Here is an 18,058-nt window from a genome sequence, read left to right on the forward strand (position 1 = left end):
CTCATCTCAGAGGGCCATTTCAGCCTCGCCGAAATCTTGTCCTTTTTCTTGCGAAGTTTCGGTTGGCCGTTTCGGTGGGTTTTAGATCAAATTAAGGTCCGTCACTTCATGGAAACCTTGTTTTAGGCTATATAAAACATATTTAAACTTTCATATTGCAAAAATAGTCACCCAAAGTGGTGTTTTGGATTTGCACCCTTGGTTGGCAGTATACGGTTGAATCCTAATGTAGGCAGAAAAATATTTCCGACACCGTGAGGCCATAGATCGGCCAACGGTGTCTAACATATATTTAATTGATCCCCATCCAGTTTTTTATTCATAGCTCAAAAACTCGCTGAAATTTTGAATAGATAGTTTTGACATGTCCGAGATGAAACAAGATGCGACACGAATTGTCTTTGAGGTTAGATGCAACCTTTCTATAGCTTCTCGATGTATTGACTCCCCTAGGAATAGGCTAATTGTTGCTTCTGAAGGTATCCCCATTTCTTTGTATACCCCACCTGTCCTCCCCCCCCCCCAGGTGTGGGATAGGGTTTCTTTCTATCTCTGCTATTGTTTTTTCCCCGTTCTTGGGGCCCTCTATATTTCTTCTTCTTTGGTAATGAATATTTTATTCACCCAAAAAAAAATTTATTTACTGAAACTGCAACTTCTAGTTGTGAATCTGAATGTTATTAACATTGGTTGATTTCAGTTTGGATTCCTAAAACCTTGCAATCGATTTCATTATTTGTCAGGGTTTTGAGAATTCTAATTGGAGTGGAACTCCTCCATATCTTTGAATCTTGTGAATCCCAGGTGCCACTGAGAGGGGGGTGAATTAGTAGATCTCAATAATTTTTCTTCCAATCTCAAGCATACAATTTACTGGCAATGCTTCACCTATTGCAATTCAAGATTGGCCGGGGCAGTCCCGTAATTACCAATTACACATAAACACGTCCACCACACACCACAATGTGGTTGGGTCTACCAAATAGTGTCCCACCACTCTGCACAACAATCACTTCAAGCATATGTTGAAAATAAAAGCAATGCAACGACACCAGATATACGTGGTTCGGCCAAAGTGCCTACGTCCTTGGAGGAATACCTGTAAAGGGTTTCGTATTTCCCCAATACACTACTCAAATTATGATCGCCACAACGATCCAGGTGCAACAACACCTGCTTCTGACTATGAACCTACACAGTCTAGGGCTACAACCCCAAAGCCAATCAAGCCCCAACTTGATTGGTATTACAATGTTAAATTGAAAATCAATTACAAGCCCTTCCCCAATACATGAACAAAACTAGGGTTGTTTTCAACACATAAGCAAACCCAAAAAAAAATAATAGGACTTGTAAAATAAAAGAATACTTCTCTCCTGTGTATTCCAGAGATCAATCTACTGCAGTACCCCTTCGAGAGTTGATGCACACATCCGAATGTTCATTACAGCTTCACAGATCGATCCATTAAAGTATTCTGTGAATAAAACTTTTTTTCTCTGCGTTTTTTGCCTCTGAAAGTGGCTCTAATGGATTCCTCTCGAAAAAATACCCAATTTCAAAAAAAAGTTCGTCAAAAAAGCCTTTAAAACGAGAGAGATATGGCCAGTTAAAGTTTTGCTGTCAAAACCCTGATCGAGGGGGCTTTTAGAACTTTTTCAGAAGCGAACAGGGGCTTTTATGCAATAAGTGAAAAAACACTGATTAAGTAAAGCGACAGTGCACCACGGTCTGCGGCACGCAACCAATTATACACCGAGTGCAAGAATCTTTTCCGCCACGATTTGTGCTCTTAAGCACACCTTCACAGGAACACTTAAAATGGAATCCTCACATCTGGGCCATCCATAACTGATCTCCCAACCAACCAAAGCTTACGAAACGGAATCTTGCTCTTAAAACGCACATTTTATACCCAAATCAACCCAAACGAAATGGAAAATGGCCTCTGTAACCACAGCCACGTGATTACATAACCTGTTGCAATGAAAAACAACAGAATGCTCTCTAAAAAGCTCCAATTTTTCACAAAGATCTCCCATTTTGATTCTTTTTCGCACACTTCCACAGAAATCACTGTAACTGCTTTGTCCGAGCTCACAATAACATGATTCAAATTGCGTTGGAACCACGACTCGATGAACTAAATTTCTTATGAAGATTTCTTCGCCCAGTTCTGCCATTAAGACTTCCAAAAATAGCTTCAAAGTGGACCCCACTGCGCGATCCTATGAAATTGCAACTTTTGATGTACGAGGCCTTCACTTGCTGCTTTGGGCCTTTGCCAAACACCTCTTAGGGACCCAATATACTGCCAATATACATCCTCCATGCTCGGATGCCACTATAACCCTACCAAATGACCAAATTGCCCTTGACACTGTGTAGAGGCCCGTTTGACCATTCCAACTTTACCAAATCACCAGTAGCTATTACCACCACACCAATATGACTAAATATGTTGCCAACAATGACAACAACACTCTACACTCCACTGGACCAATACTAACCATTAGAATTCCCTCAAACTTTGCAGACCTGTTGATGCAGTACCATTGACTTAGTTGGACCGGCACGACCCGTTGTGGAAGCCCAAGCTGCGATGGAACCAGCCCAACCCAACTTTTTGGTCCAAAGTAGTTTGGTAGATATTTATTTTCTTTATTGGGAAATATAACATGTAATCTTTTATTTTATTTGGGTAGATTACGTAAGATATTGGATTTCCCTGTTTGAGTTGATTTCAGTTTCCTAGTTTAAGAGTTAGTACCTTTTAGGAGTTTTATTTTCCTATTAATATGCGTGTAACCCTATAATGGAGATAAGATTAAATAATATAATTGAGAAATTGAGTTTGTCAAGGTATGTGCCTGTGTGGCTTGGCAGCCGGTGGTTGCGGGTCCTCTCCTCTCTTTCTTCCTTCCTCGATTTCTTCTTTCTTCCCGTCCATTAAGACCTTCTCTACATCTTCACTTCTTCTTTGTTCTTATTCCCCCCACTCCTCTTCATCTTTTATATTCTGTTTCCGTGTTGAGTTCCCAAACCTGTACCCTTGGTTCCCTGTCCAGTGGTACCACAGTCTTTCCCTATCAGATTTCAATCTCCCTATAACTCTCTCTTTCGCTCTCAGATTTCAGCTGAAGAATCCTTTCCCCGGGGTGACTCATCCCTCCAAATCCCAGATCCAAGGCACCTCCCATTCATGACTCATGAGAATTGGACATTCGACCAGGTCTGGTCTTCTGTTGGCCACTAGGCTTGATTTCAGACTACGTAAACTTCTTCTGCACTTTGCAGATGAAGCAGCTTTGAAGAGAAGGAGTTTGATCATCTCGAAGAGGTCTGGTTTCCACTGGTTTGTGTCGTTTGGAGGTTGAGAAGACGACTTCCCCTCCCATTCAAATCAATTTTCGCAAAGGACTCACTTTAATAGAATATATCAATTCCTGCTACAGAGCCTGCAAGGGGGTTGTGGATACTGCTGTCCAAACATCAGATGATGGCATCTCTAGAAGCTTCTATCGATAAATTGACAGCCGGTGGATCAAGTACCAGCAGTTGAATTGAACCCTAGGCATCCGGGTAATATCACCATAGTACTAAATCTCGTTTCGTTTCGTTTCGGTGTTTCGGTCTGACCGAAATTTCCGAGATACCAAAATTTCGTCGAAATATGGTGTTGAAGTACTGTTCATGTGACACTATTCACATGAACAGTGATTTGGTTGATATGTGTATCTTCTATTTTCCTAGTCCTAGTTGGAGTCCTAGTTTCTAATTATGTCAAGTCCTAATTCTACTATGAGTTGTTAGTCTTAGTTTCAGTTTGAGTTGTTAGTTCTAGTTCTTTTCCTATTGTAACTTGGAATCCTATCATGATTAGGAATTCCTAATCTGATTAGGAGTTCCCCTTTCTATTGTAATTTGAGATTATAGATACAAGCATTATGAGGGAGACTGATAAGTTAAATAGTTCTCTCCTCTTCCTCATCTTCTTCTCTTTCTCTCTTCTTCCTCCATTCTCGGTTCTGGTTTTCTTCATCTATATTCTCTAACATGGTATCAGAGCTCATGGTCTGAAGTTACCCTGGGTTATTATCGTCTTGCCGGTTTAAGAGTCGTGTAAGGTCTCTGGTGTGGTGAGCAGCCACCGTCACCGCTGCTGCATGTTTATAGATATTCAGTTTTTTGTTTGATTTTTGTTGCTATGGCTGTCGATTAAAAGTTCGAAGCCTTGTTTATGTGTCGGTTGCTTGCCGCTGTTCCTTTTTGAGGACTGGTTCAAAGGTGGAAGAAGAAGGACATCCACCTGCAATTTTCTGCTGGCTGTGTTCTTTGTCTGGGGATGGGGCTGCTATTACTGCCCTTTTATTTTTGTTATCATGGAGTGATTCTGTTGGAGAAGATGACTGCTGTTGTGTGAATTGAACCAACATCTGAAGAACCTCTGTTCGTTGAAAGTGCTGTCCTCTTTAGAAGAAAAAGGTCCGGCTGATTTACATATTGATTTCCTGCTGGGTTGGTTGAGGTGTTTGGTGCTCTGGTTGTATGGTGTTTGCAGCAGCTGTGGTTTTCTTCTTCCCTTTGGACTACTACTCTTCCCTACTTAACCGTACCGTCGGTTCGAAGACAAAGGTTTCTCGGTTCGACTAGGTCCTCTCCTCCTGAGAAGCTAGTGAACAGAGAAGAAGGTGTTCTTCGATTTCTGGTTTCCAGGGTTGATTATTGCTGTGGGAAATTTTATTTGGATCGATTCATCAATTGTCGCTGCTGTTGTTTACTTCGATTGCTATCGAAGGTTTGTATATGGAATTAAATTCTGGTTTTCTACTTGCTGAATCGATTTGATGCTGTGGGTTGCTTTCGCTATCAGAGGAGATTGAAGGACCTGCTTTTGTTTGCTGATCGAAAAAGTAGAAGACCTACTGCATCTTGATCCATCTCGATCTACCGTATCTGAACCAGATCCGTCGGCTGCTGGTTCGAAGTTTGAAGACAACCTTCATCAATGGGTCCTTTGGTTACTGCCTCTCTGTTTCCCCTTTGTTTCCGCTGGTACAAAGCCGTGACTGTCAAGAGGTAGAAGACGGTCAAAACTCTTTGCCTTTAGCGATCAATTCTTTCCTTTTATGAGTTGGTTTCCCATGTCACGTGTTGCCTTATCCTTTGGTCCAGGATTTATCAAGAATGTGTTTTCTTACTTTTCTCTAGTTGCGTGACTCAAGAGACTTGGTTCTTTTATTAGTTACTCTATTTTATTCCTTAAGTTTCCCTTTATGCCCTTATCATCTTCTCTTGTCTACCTGTCCTTATATTACTGTTCATTCCAACATTACCCTTTTGCCTTGGGTGGTATCAGATTTCATCTAAATTACAACTATGCCATCCCTTTTTTAATTGTGTTATTTACAATTCTGCCATTCCCCTTGCAAAATACTGGTTATTTATGGAACTGCCATTAATTTAATACATTCCCCTATTTGACTACCCAATTGACCCTTGAAAATTCTGGTTTATTACCAGTTTGCCCTTTGGCTTGGTGTGTATTTAAAAAGTGGAATTCCACCAAATTACAGTCATGCCATCCTTTTTTTCCAACACCATTCCCTTTCAATAATTCTAAGTCCCTTCATATCCCATACATTTGGCACATACCCATAACCCCTTTGGAAGTTAATGGTATTCTCTAATTTGTCATTTCTTCCTTTTCCATTGCCCTTAGCACCTCTTGGAAAAATCTGGAATATTATGTTTTTGCCCTATCTCTTACATCATCTCTGTTATGTCCACGTGTACTACACGTGAGGGGGGGATTATGTACAGTATACTTGCAGACATTGCAGAACACAGAACTTGCAGGAACATTGGTGCAAAACATAGAAGATCAGTTTTCTCCACCATTGCCATTGGGTATCCTTCGTTATTGGGTTGAGTTTGCCGTAAGGGGGAGATTGAAGTATTGAAGAGTATTGAAGATATTTGGTTGTTGCCTATTTGAGGACTTTCAGTTGGGTTGATATAGTGTTTTTCCGCTGCCTAATTCAGCTCGTTTCCGCTACTTGCTGCTCTAGTTATTTAACTTTAAAATTTTATGTCATTATGACAATCTGAGATTCATCACTGGTTAGCTATTGAAGATCGTTAAAAGCTGCCTTTTTTTGGAAGAAATTCTAGTCCCGGTTTGCTGATCATGTCTGTTCAGGTTTTGAAGATCAATTATTTCAAGTTCTTGAAGGTTTATTTGGTAGCTACATTCATCTGTCAAGCTGGATTCTGCTGCAACTTAGTTTCTTCTCATTTTGTTCAAGTTGGGCATTGATACCTTGTATGCGCCAACTTGAGGGGGAGTGTTTGCATTATTATGGAGTTCTTTTTTTTCCTTTTAGTTCAAGTTGGACCTTCTTTCTTTACTTATTTGTATAATCCAGCTTGAGGGGGAGTGTTAAAGTACTGTTCATGTGACACTGTTCACATGAACAGTGATTTGGTTGATATGTGTATCTTCTATTTTCCTAGTCCTAGTTGGAGTCCTAGTTTCTAATTATGTCAAGTCCTAATTCTACTGTGAATTGTTAGTCTTAGTTTCAGTTTGAGTTGTTAGTTCTAGTTCTTTTCCTATTGTAACTTGGAATCCTATCATGATTAGGAATTCCTAATCTGATTAGGAGTTCCCCTTTCTATTGTAATTTGAGATTATAAATACAAGCATTATGAGGGAGGCTGATAAGTTAAATAGTTCTCTCCTCTTCCTCATCTTCTTCTCTTTCTCTCTTCTTCCTCCATTCTCGGTTCTGGTTTTCTTCATCTATATTCTCTAACATATGGTATTTTTTCTGTGGGTGTAAAATGCAAAAAATGACCGAGATTTACGAAATTTCCGAAATGAAATGACCGAAATTACCGAGATTTCCAAAATTTCCGAAACAAGAAGACCGAAATTTCACCAAAATTTCCGAAATATTCGAAATATTGCATTTTTCAATTCAATGTCGCATTTCGTTTCGACTCAACCGAGATACTCGAAATTCTCGAAATCTCGACCGAGACGAAACGAGTTTTAGTACTATGAATATCACTACTTAGGCTGAAATGAACAAAGCCATGAACTGGAGATTCCTGCCTTCTCAAAGAACGCTGTTATTGGAGATTCAAAATCAACCCCTGTGGTAGCCTTGTTTGGAGTTCTAATGCAGCAACATTCAAGTTCGTACAACTCAAACTCTGTCCATCAACTTTAGCTCAAACTTTGGGAGGGTGTTACCCTACTCATACTCTTCCTTTGATGCCATCATCTGTGGCTGATCTTTTGAAGTGTTCGAGAGATCCTACCATATTACCTTCGACAGTAGTTTGAGCCCCACCTGAGGTGGTGTCGGCTGATCCTATTGGTTGATCTATAGCTGCTATTTTGGGGATACTTCTGTAATTTTAATTTTGGCCATCAGTTGTAACTGTGATTTTAAGAGATTCTTATTGTCAACCTTACCTACTATTAGTGTTAATTTGAAGGTGTTCTGAACCAAGGGTCACAGGTTTCAATTAGTTCCTAATTCTGGCGGCAAATGCCCTCACTCAGTAACTCCACTGTGGGCACCAATCTGAACTTTAGATTGTGTTTATATTCTGTGGCCTTATTACCAGTGCCTATCCCTACTGTTGACCCAGTCACTGGCCCTATCATAACCCTCATTCCTATTGTTAATCAAAGGCGATCCGCAGTACTTCAATGCATTCGATCCTACCATGGGGTTTGGATTGTAACCTTGCTGCTTATAGTGACCCTAGTCCCATCACCTTCGACCAGGGTTTGAATCAGATCAGGTCAGCTGATCTGCTGATAAAAGATTTGTCCCAAAATCTGAGTTTTGGGTTTGCTATTATACTGTTTTGACCATTACACTAAATCAGACTGTTAGAACATTGCAGTACGTAGGGGTTTACTGGTTCTAACAGTTTATGAATATTGGCCAGAATCTGACCTTCATCGGATAATGTTGACTTTGACCCTACTGTTGACCTAAATTCTGTGTTAGGGATTTCTTAAGATCCTGGTTCAAAGGAGTGTGTAATATCAACCTATGGTTCATCCTATCTACCACCAGCCCAAATCAAATTTTCTATAGGTCGCTTGCTACTTAATGGATCACCCAGAGAGTAAGATAAATTTTCAGAGGAAGGGAAGGCAACGATAGAAATTAGAGATTAGTTGGTGAGATCAAAGCTTGCTGATTGAGTTAAACACGTCAATGGCTTCCACCGATTCAAATGAACAGCAGGGCACACAACAAAATCACACGCGTTGACAGAAAAAGAAGAATTGAAAATTAGAAAGACGAAAAAACTAATGTAAGGCTAGGTAACAACCAACCTAACCCCAGACAGGATCACAATACTCTCAAACAAAGGAACTGATTTCGGACACAATAGCAGAATTTAAATATGAACTCAACAGTACATATCAGTAGGTTGTGACAACCTCTAAGACTCCCTATAGTACCCAATACAAGTATCAAACAACCCCAAGCAAATAGTTCAATTAACAGCTAATAACACCCTAGTGCGCACACACAACAGTGCTATACTTGGTAAGTAATTCTGAAATTACTTGCAATAGAAAAGGGGGTGAATATAGAAGGATATTACCATCGAATGGTGTTCTCACAAGGGGGGAAAATCCTCAAATCCTCAGCCTAATCCGATGGCTGAATACTGATGTACTTCAATTTCTTGGCAGAACTAGGAGAAATTAGATAACTCCCAAACCATAGAACAGAAGAGGCCCAATTTCAGGTCTGAGTGGTGCTTCTGATTGTGAGAATAGATGCTCCAAAAATCAGCCAAAACTGAGGCCTCAGGGGCTGAATATTGAAAGGTAAAGAAAATAGAAATAGAGATAATCCAATCCAGCCAGTAGATGTGCATCAAAATAGGATCGAGTGAAGCTCTCCAGGTACTGATCTGATCCTCCAAATATCAGCCAAGGTAGTTAGGTGGGTGTCCAGATCTGAGGGTGCGAAGTTGCAGCAAGCTTAAATGAGAAAACCAGAACCGCAAGGCCTGCAAAGGCCTTCTCTGATCACCTACTAATATCAGCAATGTTGGGGGCTTCAATATAGACTTCAGTGGACAAACAGCAGCCAAAACAGTGGTTTTGAATGGCCACAAAATAGAAGTCAGAATAGGGAAGAGGGGAGATCGAGTGGAGAAGAGAAGAGGGGAAGGAGATGGATAGAATGGGTTGAGTCTCTCACTCTTCCTTGGGCCTCTCACCCTCTCATAGGTCTCTCACCTCACTGCATCTTACAGCATCGTATTGCGCAAAGCAAAACACCATTCCTCTTCATTAAATCGTGTGGGGGGGACCCAATACGTCCATTACATATATAGTAGTGAATGCTAATAACAAAAAGGAAATAATTGAAAATAGAAAGTCCCTTACAAGGCTGCTATTGGGGCTTGTACAGCAAGTAATATAAAATCCTAGCTATTAAATAAAATTAGTAACTAATAACTAAGGATTACAGGGAAATAGAAACTAAACAAAATAAGATCTTCTAGAAGAATACATCAAGGAAACCACCACTCCAGCAGTCCATACGGGCCCCATATCACTGTTCACATGAACAGTACAACGTGAACAATAACTCGTGGTACTGTTTTCGTGAATAGTAACATTTCTTATTTTATTTTTGTCGTTTTCTTCTACATGCTTCAACCCACATCAAAAACTTTCCATTACCTTCTCTCAGAAAATGGGTTTTACCTTTTTTTCACACCAAAATGCCCACACCAAATAAAAAATTCAACTTCAAGCACAAAGCAGCCTTTAGACTTAAAATCTTGAAACTATCTTAATTTTTAACTTTATTTGTAAGATTGAACCATAGTTGTCAAGGCATCGCCTAGGCGCCGCTTAGGCGTCCTGGTGGATTTCTAGGTGCCTAGGTGGCTGCCGCCTTATTGTAGTGCACCTTGCATTGGTTTAATTGGTATCAAAGCAGGTTTTGGCACTTATTTATGCCAAATATCATCTAAGTAAATGTTTTTATATTTGGTATTTCATTTACCAAAGATATTATTCATAAATAAGCAAATACCCCCCTATCTGAATCCAATAAAAATAGTTAAAAAATAAAATTCCAAAAGGATAAAAAGTCATCCCCTAGTTCAAGAACAAAACTGGATTTTTTGCGATAGGTGAAATTTTCAACTTTCTAATGCTGGGGTTTTTCTCAAATCTAAAAATTTCATAATCTTAATAAAACATTGCTAAAAACCAAAAGTGCAGTAAAATATTCATTTATTTTGATATCTAAAAAAAAATTCATTTAGAGCGATTTTGACAGAATTCGCGAACACCAAATATGGTTTGACCGGAACATAACTCCTTCAATACAAATCAGATTTAAGCAATTTGGATTTGTTGGAAAGCTGGTTTTGTGCTCTACCTAAAACAAAAAGTCTCATGTAAAAATAAAATCATTTGATCAATCAAATTTCTTAGAGAACAAGAACATTTCTCTATGGTTCAAGCATCATATCCCTCGGCACTGCTTCACTGCTTGGAGGATCTTTTCCAAATGCCTTCCAACCCTTGCTTTCCTGCGCCATCGGCATATCCCAGTTTCTACCTCTTGTTGCCTTTGCTGGAACAGTGTGGACGACTCGGATCATCTATTCTTTGAGTGCCCTACTGCGGCAGCAATTTGGAAAGGCATCTTGGCAAAATGCTGGCCGGCTCCTAGAAGAATTCTGCCCTTCTCTCACGAGTGGATTTGGACCGACATGACTTTTGCAAGATCCTCTATTTGTGACACGGTTGGAAAGCTTGCCTTTTGTGCTACTCTAAATCATATTTGGATGGAGCGTAATTTCAGGAAATGGACAACCAAATCTAGGTCATACCAGCAGATTTGGGATTCCATTTCCTTTGAAATTAAGGCGAAATTATCGTCTGCCTCTCCTTCCACGTGTCTTTGATACCCCAAGGAACAGACTCATTGTTGTCTCTTGGGGCCTTTCTTCCATCTCTCTTGTTGGTTCCAATTCTCCCCTGTGAGGACTAGGTTCCGGATTCTTTGTTTTGTTGCTCCCCTATTGGGGCCCTGTATTTTTTTCCCTCTTTGGTAATGAATTTCTTATTCACCCAAAAAAAAAGAACATTTCTCTAAATCGAGAGAAAGTTAATTACTTATTGATAACATCATATTTTCTAAAAACATTATAAACCAAATGTGAGACTAGGTATGCTTGAAAATGACCAATTTCAAGAACATATAAACCAAATGTGTGTTTTGATTGTTTAACACATATAACTGATATATTAAATAAATAATATTGGAACGCGATTTAGGGCGCCTAAGCGCTTAGGGAGGACCTCAAACGCCTTGGATCGCCTAGCGCTTGACAACTATGGGTTAAACAACTCCACAAAAAAAAAAAGAAGTGGAAAGACTATTAGACCCTAGTAACTAATATTACATGACTTCTGATAGAAGTCGAGAGGTCTGCTTCAACTCGATGCATTCACAGATCAGATGGCCATCAAGGTTAGACCAGCAGCACAGGCCTGAATGATCTGGTCCAAGATCAAAAGCGTTTAGGGCCAACAACCCTTAACTGATCTTCAGACCATCCAGTCCATTAAACAGTCGAATGCTTCTGACCATTTTTTATTTGTACCAGATACATTCATAATTTAATAACTAGTGTTATAATTGATCTTAGCAAAACTTTTTTATTTGTAACATAAACCATTTGAAGCATGCAGAATGTTAACTTCTAACCTATCCAAAAAAAATTACTATTTGCATGTTCTCAAGTCTCAACAATCCTTAACACCTGCTGCTGGTAGTAAAAAACCCACGATGTCTTGTATTCTATCCAGGAAGATAATAAATATGAAATGGCAAATGCAAATACCCTAGTCTAGCAATTGAAGCCCAAGCTGAAATATCTGAACAGTTGTTTAGAAATGGCAAAATATCATGTCAGCAAGTTGGTTCAGGTCCCTCAGCTAGACCCATGTTTGGCAATTTTATGGCCACAAATTAAGCCCTGCCACATCTTCTTTACCAAAATAAAATGGAATGTGCCACCAATGTGGTTCAACACTTTCCTGACCAGGTTCTGTAGCTGCCAACTAAAGTCCCACAAACTAATTACTAAATAAAGAATTAAGAAATCATTTTTAACTTACAGTGTTCCAATGGCCAAGAGGCGTTGGATGGGGTCAAAAGCGAGAATTGATGCAGTAGATGGGATGCCATAGTGAAGAGCAATGTGGGGATCCAGGTCCACTGATGTCACACTTCCATGTTCCATATTACTCTGGATTCAAATTTTTTTTTCAATTGACAATAGAACTATATCATATATAAAATGTATCTTAGTACACAAGAAAAAGAACTATGTTTTACCATCAACTAAAAAAAGGCAGGAAAAGACAATTATCGGAGTTTCTCCACCTGGACTATTTCATAAAGGAAATGATAATGACCTAGTGACCTCACAAAGGACTTCAAGAACATGCAATTATACATCTTAAAAATTAAATAAATATTAAAACAAGACAGTCATAATCCAAACCCCCCCCCCCCAACAAAAAAAAAGTACAGATTTAAAAGCTGCAAAATATTATCAGGAGGGAGGGGCAAACAGAAAACATAACAGAAATATAAATAAAGACACCTAATTCACATGAATCATGTCAATATTGACAAACACGAGAAAAAGATTTTCAACACAAGATAATGCTGTTAATAGTTAAACGATGGGTAAGATGATAACAGACAAATAATCACTTCATGCAGAAACTTTTTAGTCCATATGATATCTAATCCTGTTCTATGATAAATTCCTTTGTGCTAATTCCAAAGCAGAAAGATAAGACCATCCGGATGGGCAATTGCTTCAGTTTTCCAGCATTCATATCAGAGAATTGTCAGATTCCAACTACAATTCAAGAAAAGAAATTCCTTGATCCACCTAATACTAGTGATGCAGCATTTAAACCCCCCCCCCCCAGCCCAGGTTTTCCAGAAAGCGTATCAGTGATCAACTGGTTCATTTTAGATATGCGCCAAGCCAAACACCAAGTGTTTTCAAAAGTGAAATTTCCTTGGTATATCTAATTTCTGATATCAGTAAATCTAGTTCTTCCAAACAAAACCCTTACTGCAGTTTACTGAAAGAAAATAATAAAATAATTACGCAAAACACTAATGCCCTGAGACAAGAAACTAAGGAGTCACGCTATAAAATTATGGGAGCAAGTTATTGAAACTCACGTAAGACAAGAAACCACTACTACGAATAACCAATTTGGTTTTATGCCTGGAAGATCCATAACAGAATCTATTTACTTAGGAGACTCATGGAAAGATTTAGCGATTGCAAGAAGGATCTCCATATGGTCTTTATTGACCTAGAAAAAGCTTATGACAGAAATCCCTAAAGAGTTTTTTTTTGGGTGAATAAAAGAATTCATTACCAACAAAAGAAAAAGAAAAAGGGGCCCCCAAGGGGGGAAATTACAAGAGCCGACCGCTAACCAAAGCTTCAGCTAGAGGGAACTGGAGCAGCAAAAGATACATTAGAGAGACCCTAGGATACAACAATAAGTCTGTTCCTTGGGGTGTCGGAACAAAAAGAGGGAGGGGCTAACAATATTTTGGAGGAGATTTCAAAAGAAATGGAATCCCAAATCTGTTGATATGAACGAGAATTGAAGGACCATTTCCTGATATTACGCTCCATCCAAATTTGGTTGAGGGCAGCATAAAAAGCCGTCTTCCCAACGGTGTCGCAAATAGAGGATCCACTGAAGGTCATATCAACCCAAATCCAGTCTCTTGAGAAAGGGAGAATTCTTCTTTGGGCAGGCCAGCATTTGGTCAAAATACCTTTCCAGATGGCCTTAGAGGTAGGGCACTCGAAGAATAGGTGAGCCAAGTCTTCAACATTGTTCCAACAAAGGCAGCAGGCATTGGAGACCTGGATCTGACGTCTGCGAAGAAAGGCCTGATAGGAAGACAGTTGGTGAAGACTCTCCAGGCAGTGAAGCAATGGCGAGGAATATGATGCTTGAACCAGAGAAGATTCCTCCAAACAGCCGTCGTGCCTTTGAACCGGATAAGATTCCAAGCTGCCTTGGAAGAGAACTTAAGCGAGCTGTTTGTTGTGCAAGAGACACAATCACCCCTAGCTGGCAATCTTCTGGAGATGGACTGAAAGTCATTCCAAATAAGAGAAAGAGGCAGGGAAGAGGTAGGGGGAGGGGCCCAATCATCATGATGAAGAATGTCCGCTACAAGAGCCAGCCTATGAAGACCTGAAGCATAGATCGTCCTTGGGGTGACTAGATGCAATAAAATTCTCTTAGGGTGCCAGTAATCCAACCAAAGGGAAGTGGAGAGACCATCACTAGTCTAGGAGTTGATATAATGAAGAACAAGGTGGCGGGACTCAAGGATCTTACGCCAAACCCAAGAAGTATCAGAAGAGGCAGAAGCAGTCCAAATTGAGTCTTGACGGAGGAGACCCGAATAAACCCAATCAACTCAAATGCTCTTCTTTTTTGAGGATATCTTGCAGATCAGTTTGATAATACCGGCCGTGTTAACATCTTTGATTCTTCTTATGCCCAGACCACCCTCCTTTTTTGGGAGGCACACCGAAGCCCATCTTATGGGATGGAGGAATCTTGAGGATTCGGTTCCCTTCCAAAGGAAAGAAGCTAACAGAGATTCCAAGGACTTGATGGTTGCTTGCGGGAGCCCATAGATGCCAGACCAGTAGATATAAGAAGCCTCTAAGACAGATTTAATAAGCACCAACCTGCCTGCATAAGAGAGAAGCTTGCCTTTCCACAACTGGAGCCTTTTTTTCCTTATAAGATCCAACATGGGGGTGCAATGATGAGCAGAGAGCCTGGCAGGAATCAAAGGAAGCCCCAGGTACTTGACAGGCAGGTGCCCCTCTTGGAAGCCTGATTTCTTAAGAAAACCCACTTTGTCCAACTCTGAAACTCCAACAAAGAAAAGAAGGGACTTGGAAGGGTTGATGCGAAGACCCGATAGCTCATGAAATTGCTGCAGACAAAGCAAGGTGCACTCAAGGGAGGCGATGGAGGCCTTAGAAAAAATCATCAAGTCATCAGCGAATGCAAGGTGGGTAAGCTTTAAAGCTTTGCACTTGGCCATAGGAACGATAAGTTGCTGATCAGTACAGATCTGAATTTGCCTAGAAAGAACTTCCAGGGCCAAGGTGAACAAGTATGGGGATAGAGGGCATCCCTAACGAACCCCCACAGAAGCTCCAAAATAACCCGCAGGTTTGCCATTAATTAAGACTGAGAACTTTGGGGAGGAGATGCAGTAGCTAATCCAATGAACAAAAGGCATAGGAAACCCCATCTTGAGCATAACTTGAGATACAAAGTCCCACCTTAGAGAATAAAAAGCCTTGTGAATGTCAATCTTCAAAAGAATAGACGGGGCATGATTCTTCCTATCAAAGCCTCTGACTATATCATTGCAAAGAAGAATATTGTCAGAGATGTTCCTGGCTGGTATAAAAGTTGATTGGTTGTCACTAACCAGTAAATCCACAACACTCTTGAGTCTTCTAGCTAGGATCTTAGCAATAAACTTGTAGAGAAGATTACATAAGGCTATGGGCCTGAAATCATTCATAGCCGAAGCACCTTCCCTTTTAGGAATAAGGCAAAGAAAAGTATGATTGACACCTTTGATCTGGCTGGGGTTGAAGAAGAAGCTTTCAATGGCAGAAATAAGATCCGCCTTGATGATATCCCAGGTAGCAAGAAAAAATCCCATACTGAATCCATCGGGCCTTGGAGCACCAGACACCTTTAGAGAATGAATAGCTTCCACAATCTCATCTTCTTTGGGGATAGAGCTCAAGACATCAAGATGATTAGGAGGGATGAACTTGTTGAGCAAATGACTTTGGAAAGGAACATTTCCCTCCATGCGAGCATTGAATAAACCTTTAAAATGCTGAACAGCCAAGTCCTTTATGTCCCTAACAGTAGTGGCAAGAGAGCCATCATTGGAAGTGAGCTGAGTGATGGAGTTTGCATTGACACTGGCCTTCACTGAGCGGTGGAAGTAAGCAGAATTGGAATCACCCAAGTCAAGCCATTTGATTCTAGATTTCTGCTTGAGGAAGCTCTCTTCCCGAGAGAGCAAAGAGGAAAGCTCAATAGTAGTCTCTTTCTCGGCTTCAGCAAGAAGGCTATTGTGGATGTCGGCCTGCAGCTGAATCTGAATAGAGGCAAGCCTCTCTTTACAATCAGCAACTTGAAGAGTGATATCACCAAAAATGTTCTTATTCCAAACCTTGAGGGCTTCCTTGACATTGCAGAGCTTCTTGGAGAAAGCCATTAGGGGAGTTGAGAATGCAAACAATGGTTTGTTCCAAGCTTCCAAAACCGTGGGCAAGAAGGAGGAGTGAGAGGGCCACATATCAAAAAACTTGAAAGGTTTGGGGCTAAAGGAAGAGTAAGGCTGAATGGCAAGGGATATTGGGGAATGGTCAGATATGTCTGGGTTATCAAAGGTGGCATGGGAGGAGGGAAAGGAAGTAAGCCAAGCTTCATTGACTAAGACTTTGTCAAGCTTGCAAGAGATGCGATGCATACCAGCCCTTTTGTCGTCCAAGTAAGAGGGAAGCCCGTCCATCTAAGGTCATTAACCCCAATGTCTTCAATACAATCATTAAAATTGTCCATAGCTTCCAAATCAAGCTGATTACCACCCTGTTTTTCAGAACTGAATCTGATGACATTGAAGTCACCCCCCAATCCCCAAGGGAGAGACCCAATGCTGCTGGCAATGGAACGCAAATCAGCCCAAAGAAGAGACCTTTGAATTGAACAGTTGTGAGCATAGATAATAGTGAAGAAAAAGGAAGCATGGCCAAGGCAGTCAGAAAAACAGAGATGGATGAATTGGGAGGAAGAGGAAAGGAGGGAGATGGAGATTTTGCGAGGATCCCAGAGGGTCCAAATTCGCCCATTTGGGTGGGAGGAATAGTTAGAAAGCAAAGACCAACCAGGGGCAATATACTTAAGGATTTTATCAGAATTTTGCTCCTTGATGTGAGTTTCAAGGAGACAACATAAAGCAAAGCGAGAAGAGCGAAGACGGGAACGAACAGAAGCATGTTTCGAGGCAAAATTTAAGCCCCGAGTATTCCATAAGAAACCTTGGATCATTGGGAAAGAGGGAGGAGGGGCAGCGGGGACTCCAAGAGTCGAGTCATAACAGACCGAGATCTGGTTTCACTCCGATGCCGACGCTTGTAGGAGCAGTGGAGAGAAGAACCAAAAGTTGACTTGCAGGAAACCCGATGGCTAAGAGCAGCAGGAGTGTCGGGTGAAGGGGAAGAGGCATCTGGGTTAAGAAGCGTCACTGGGTTTGGTTGAGAACCCAACCCGAAGAAAGCATTAGTTAAAGAGTCGCTCGGCCCAGGAATCGACAAGCCTAAGTTATTTTGGTCTAGGCCAGTAGAGGCTACACCCGAGAGAACCAAAGGAGGATTGGATGTCGAAACGACAAAAGGAGTGGGCCCCAATCGAGACTTGTCTAAAAAGCCAGATGAGGAGTTTAACTCCAAAATGCCTTGTAAAGACCAAGCCCGAGAAAGAGACGCAGCAGCAACCGAAGAAGGCAAAGGGTGGGTTTCCAAAGGAACCAACGACAGAGGAGCAGTCGCAGAGGAAGTACCATTGCAAGAGCTTGAAAAGGGAAGTTCAGATGCTGTTGCTTCCGACATCCGGGACCTGCTGCGAGGCAAAACATCGAATTGAAGCTTTTCGGGCAAGCGAAAGTCTCTGTATCATCTACGTCAACCAGAAGACTGAACTTGTTCTGACTTAGGGAAAGGTGCATGCTTGACCCATTCGAATCCTTGCTGGCCTCCGCCGGCAACGTCGCTACACTGTGAAGATTCCGGTAACGAGATCTGGTTCTTCTCCTACCACGGGACCTACGCCTGTGACGAGTAGGGTTTGGATGAGGCAAAAGCTCCT

The 18,058-nt window shown here is 40.9% G+C and overlaps 1 protein-coding gene across 3 annotated transcripts in view; it reads right to left on the minus strand.

Moving 5' to 3' along the window:
• Positions 1-18,058, minus strand: part of LOC122671267 — a 71,477-nt gene that overhangs the window by 43,032 nt on the left and 10,387 nt on the right. For 2 of the 3 annotated variants that reach the window (XM_043868398.1, XM_043868396.1), the window contains exon 2: positions 12,200-12,334. In XM_043868398.1, coding sequence (XP_043724333.1) covers positions 12,200-12,334 — 135 coding nt within the window. The remainder of the gene's footprint in view (positions 1-12,199; positions 12,335-18,058) is intronic. The other variant, XM_043868397.1, reaches the window with a different exon arrangement.

The sequence above is a fragment of the Telopea speciosissima genome, chromosome 8 (assembly GCF_018873765.1).
Source record: "Telopea speciosissima isolate NSW1024214 ecotype Mountain lineage chromosome 8, Tspe_v1, whole genome shotgun sequence".
In the NCBI taxonomy this organism is placed as follows: Eukaryota; Viridiplantae; Streptophyta; class Magnoliopsida; order Proteales; family Proteaceae; genus Telopea; species Telopea speciosissima.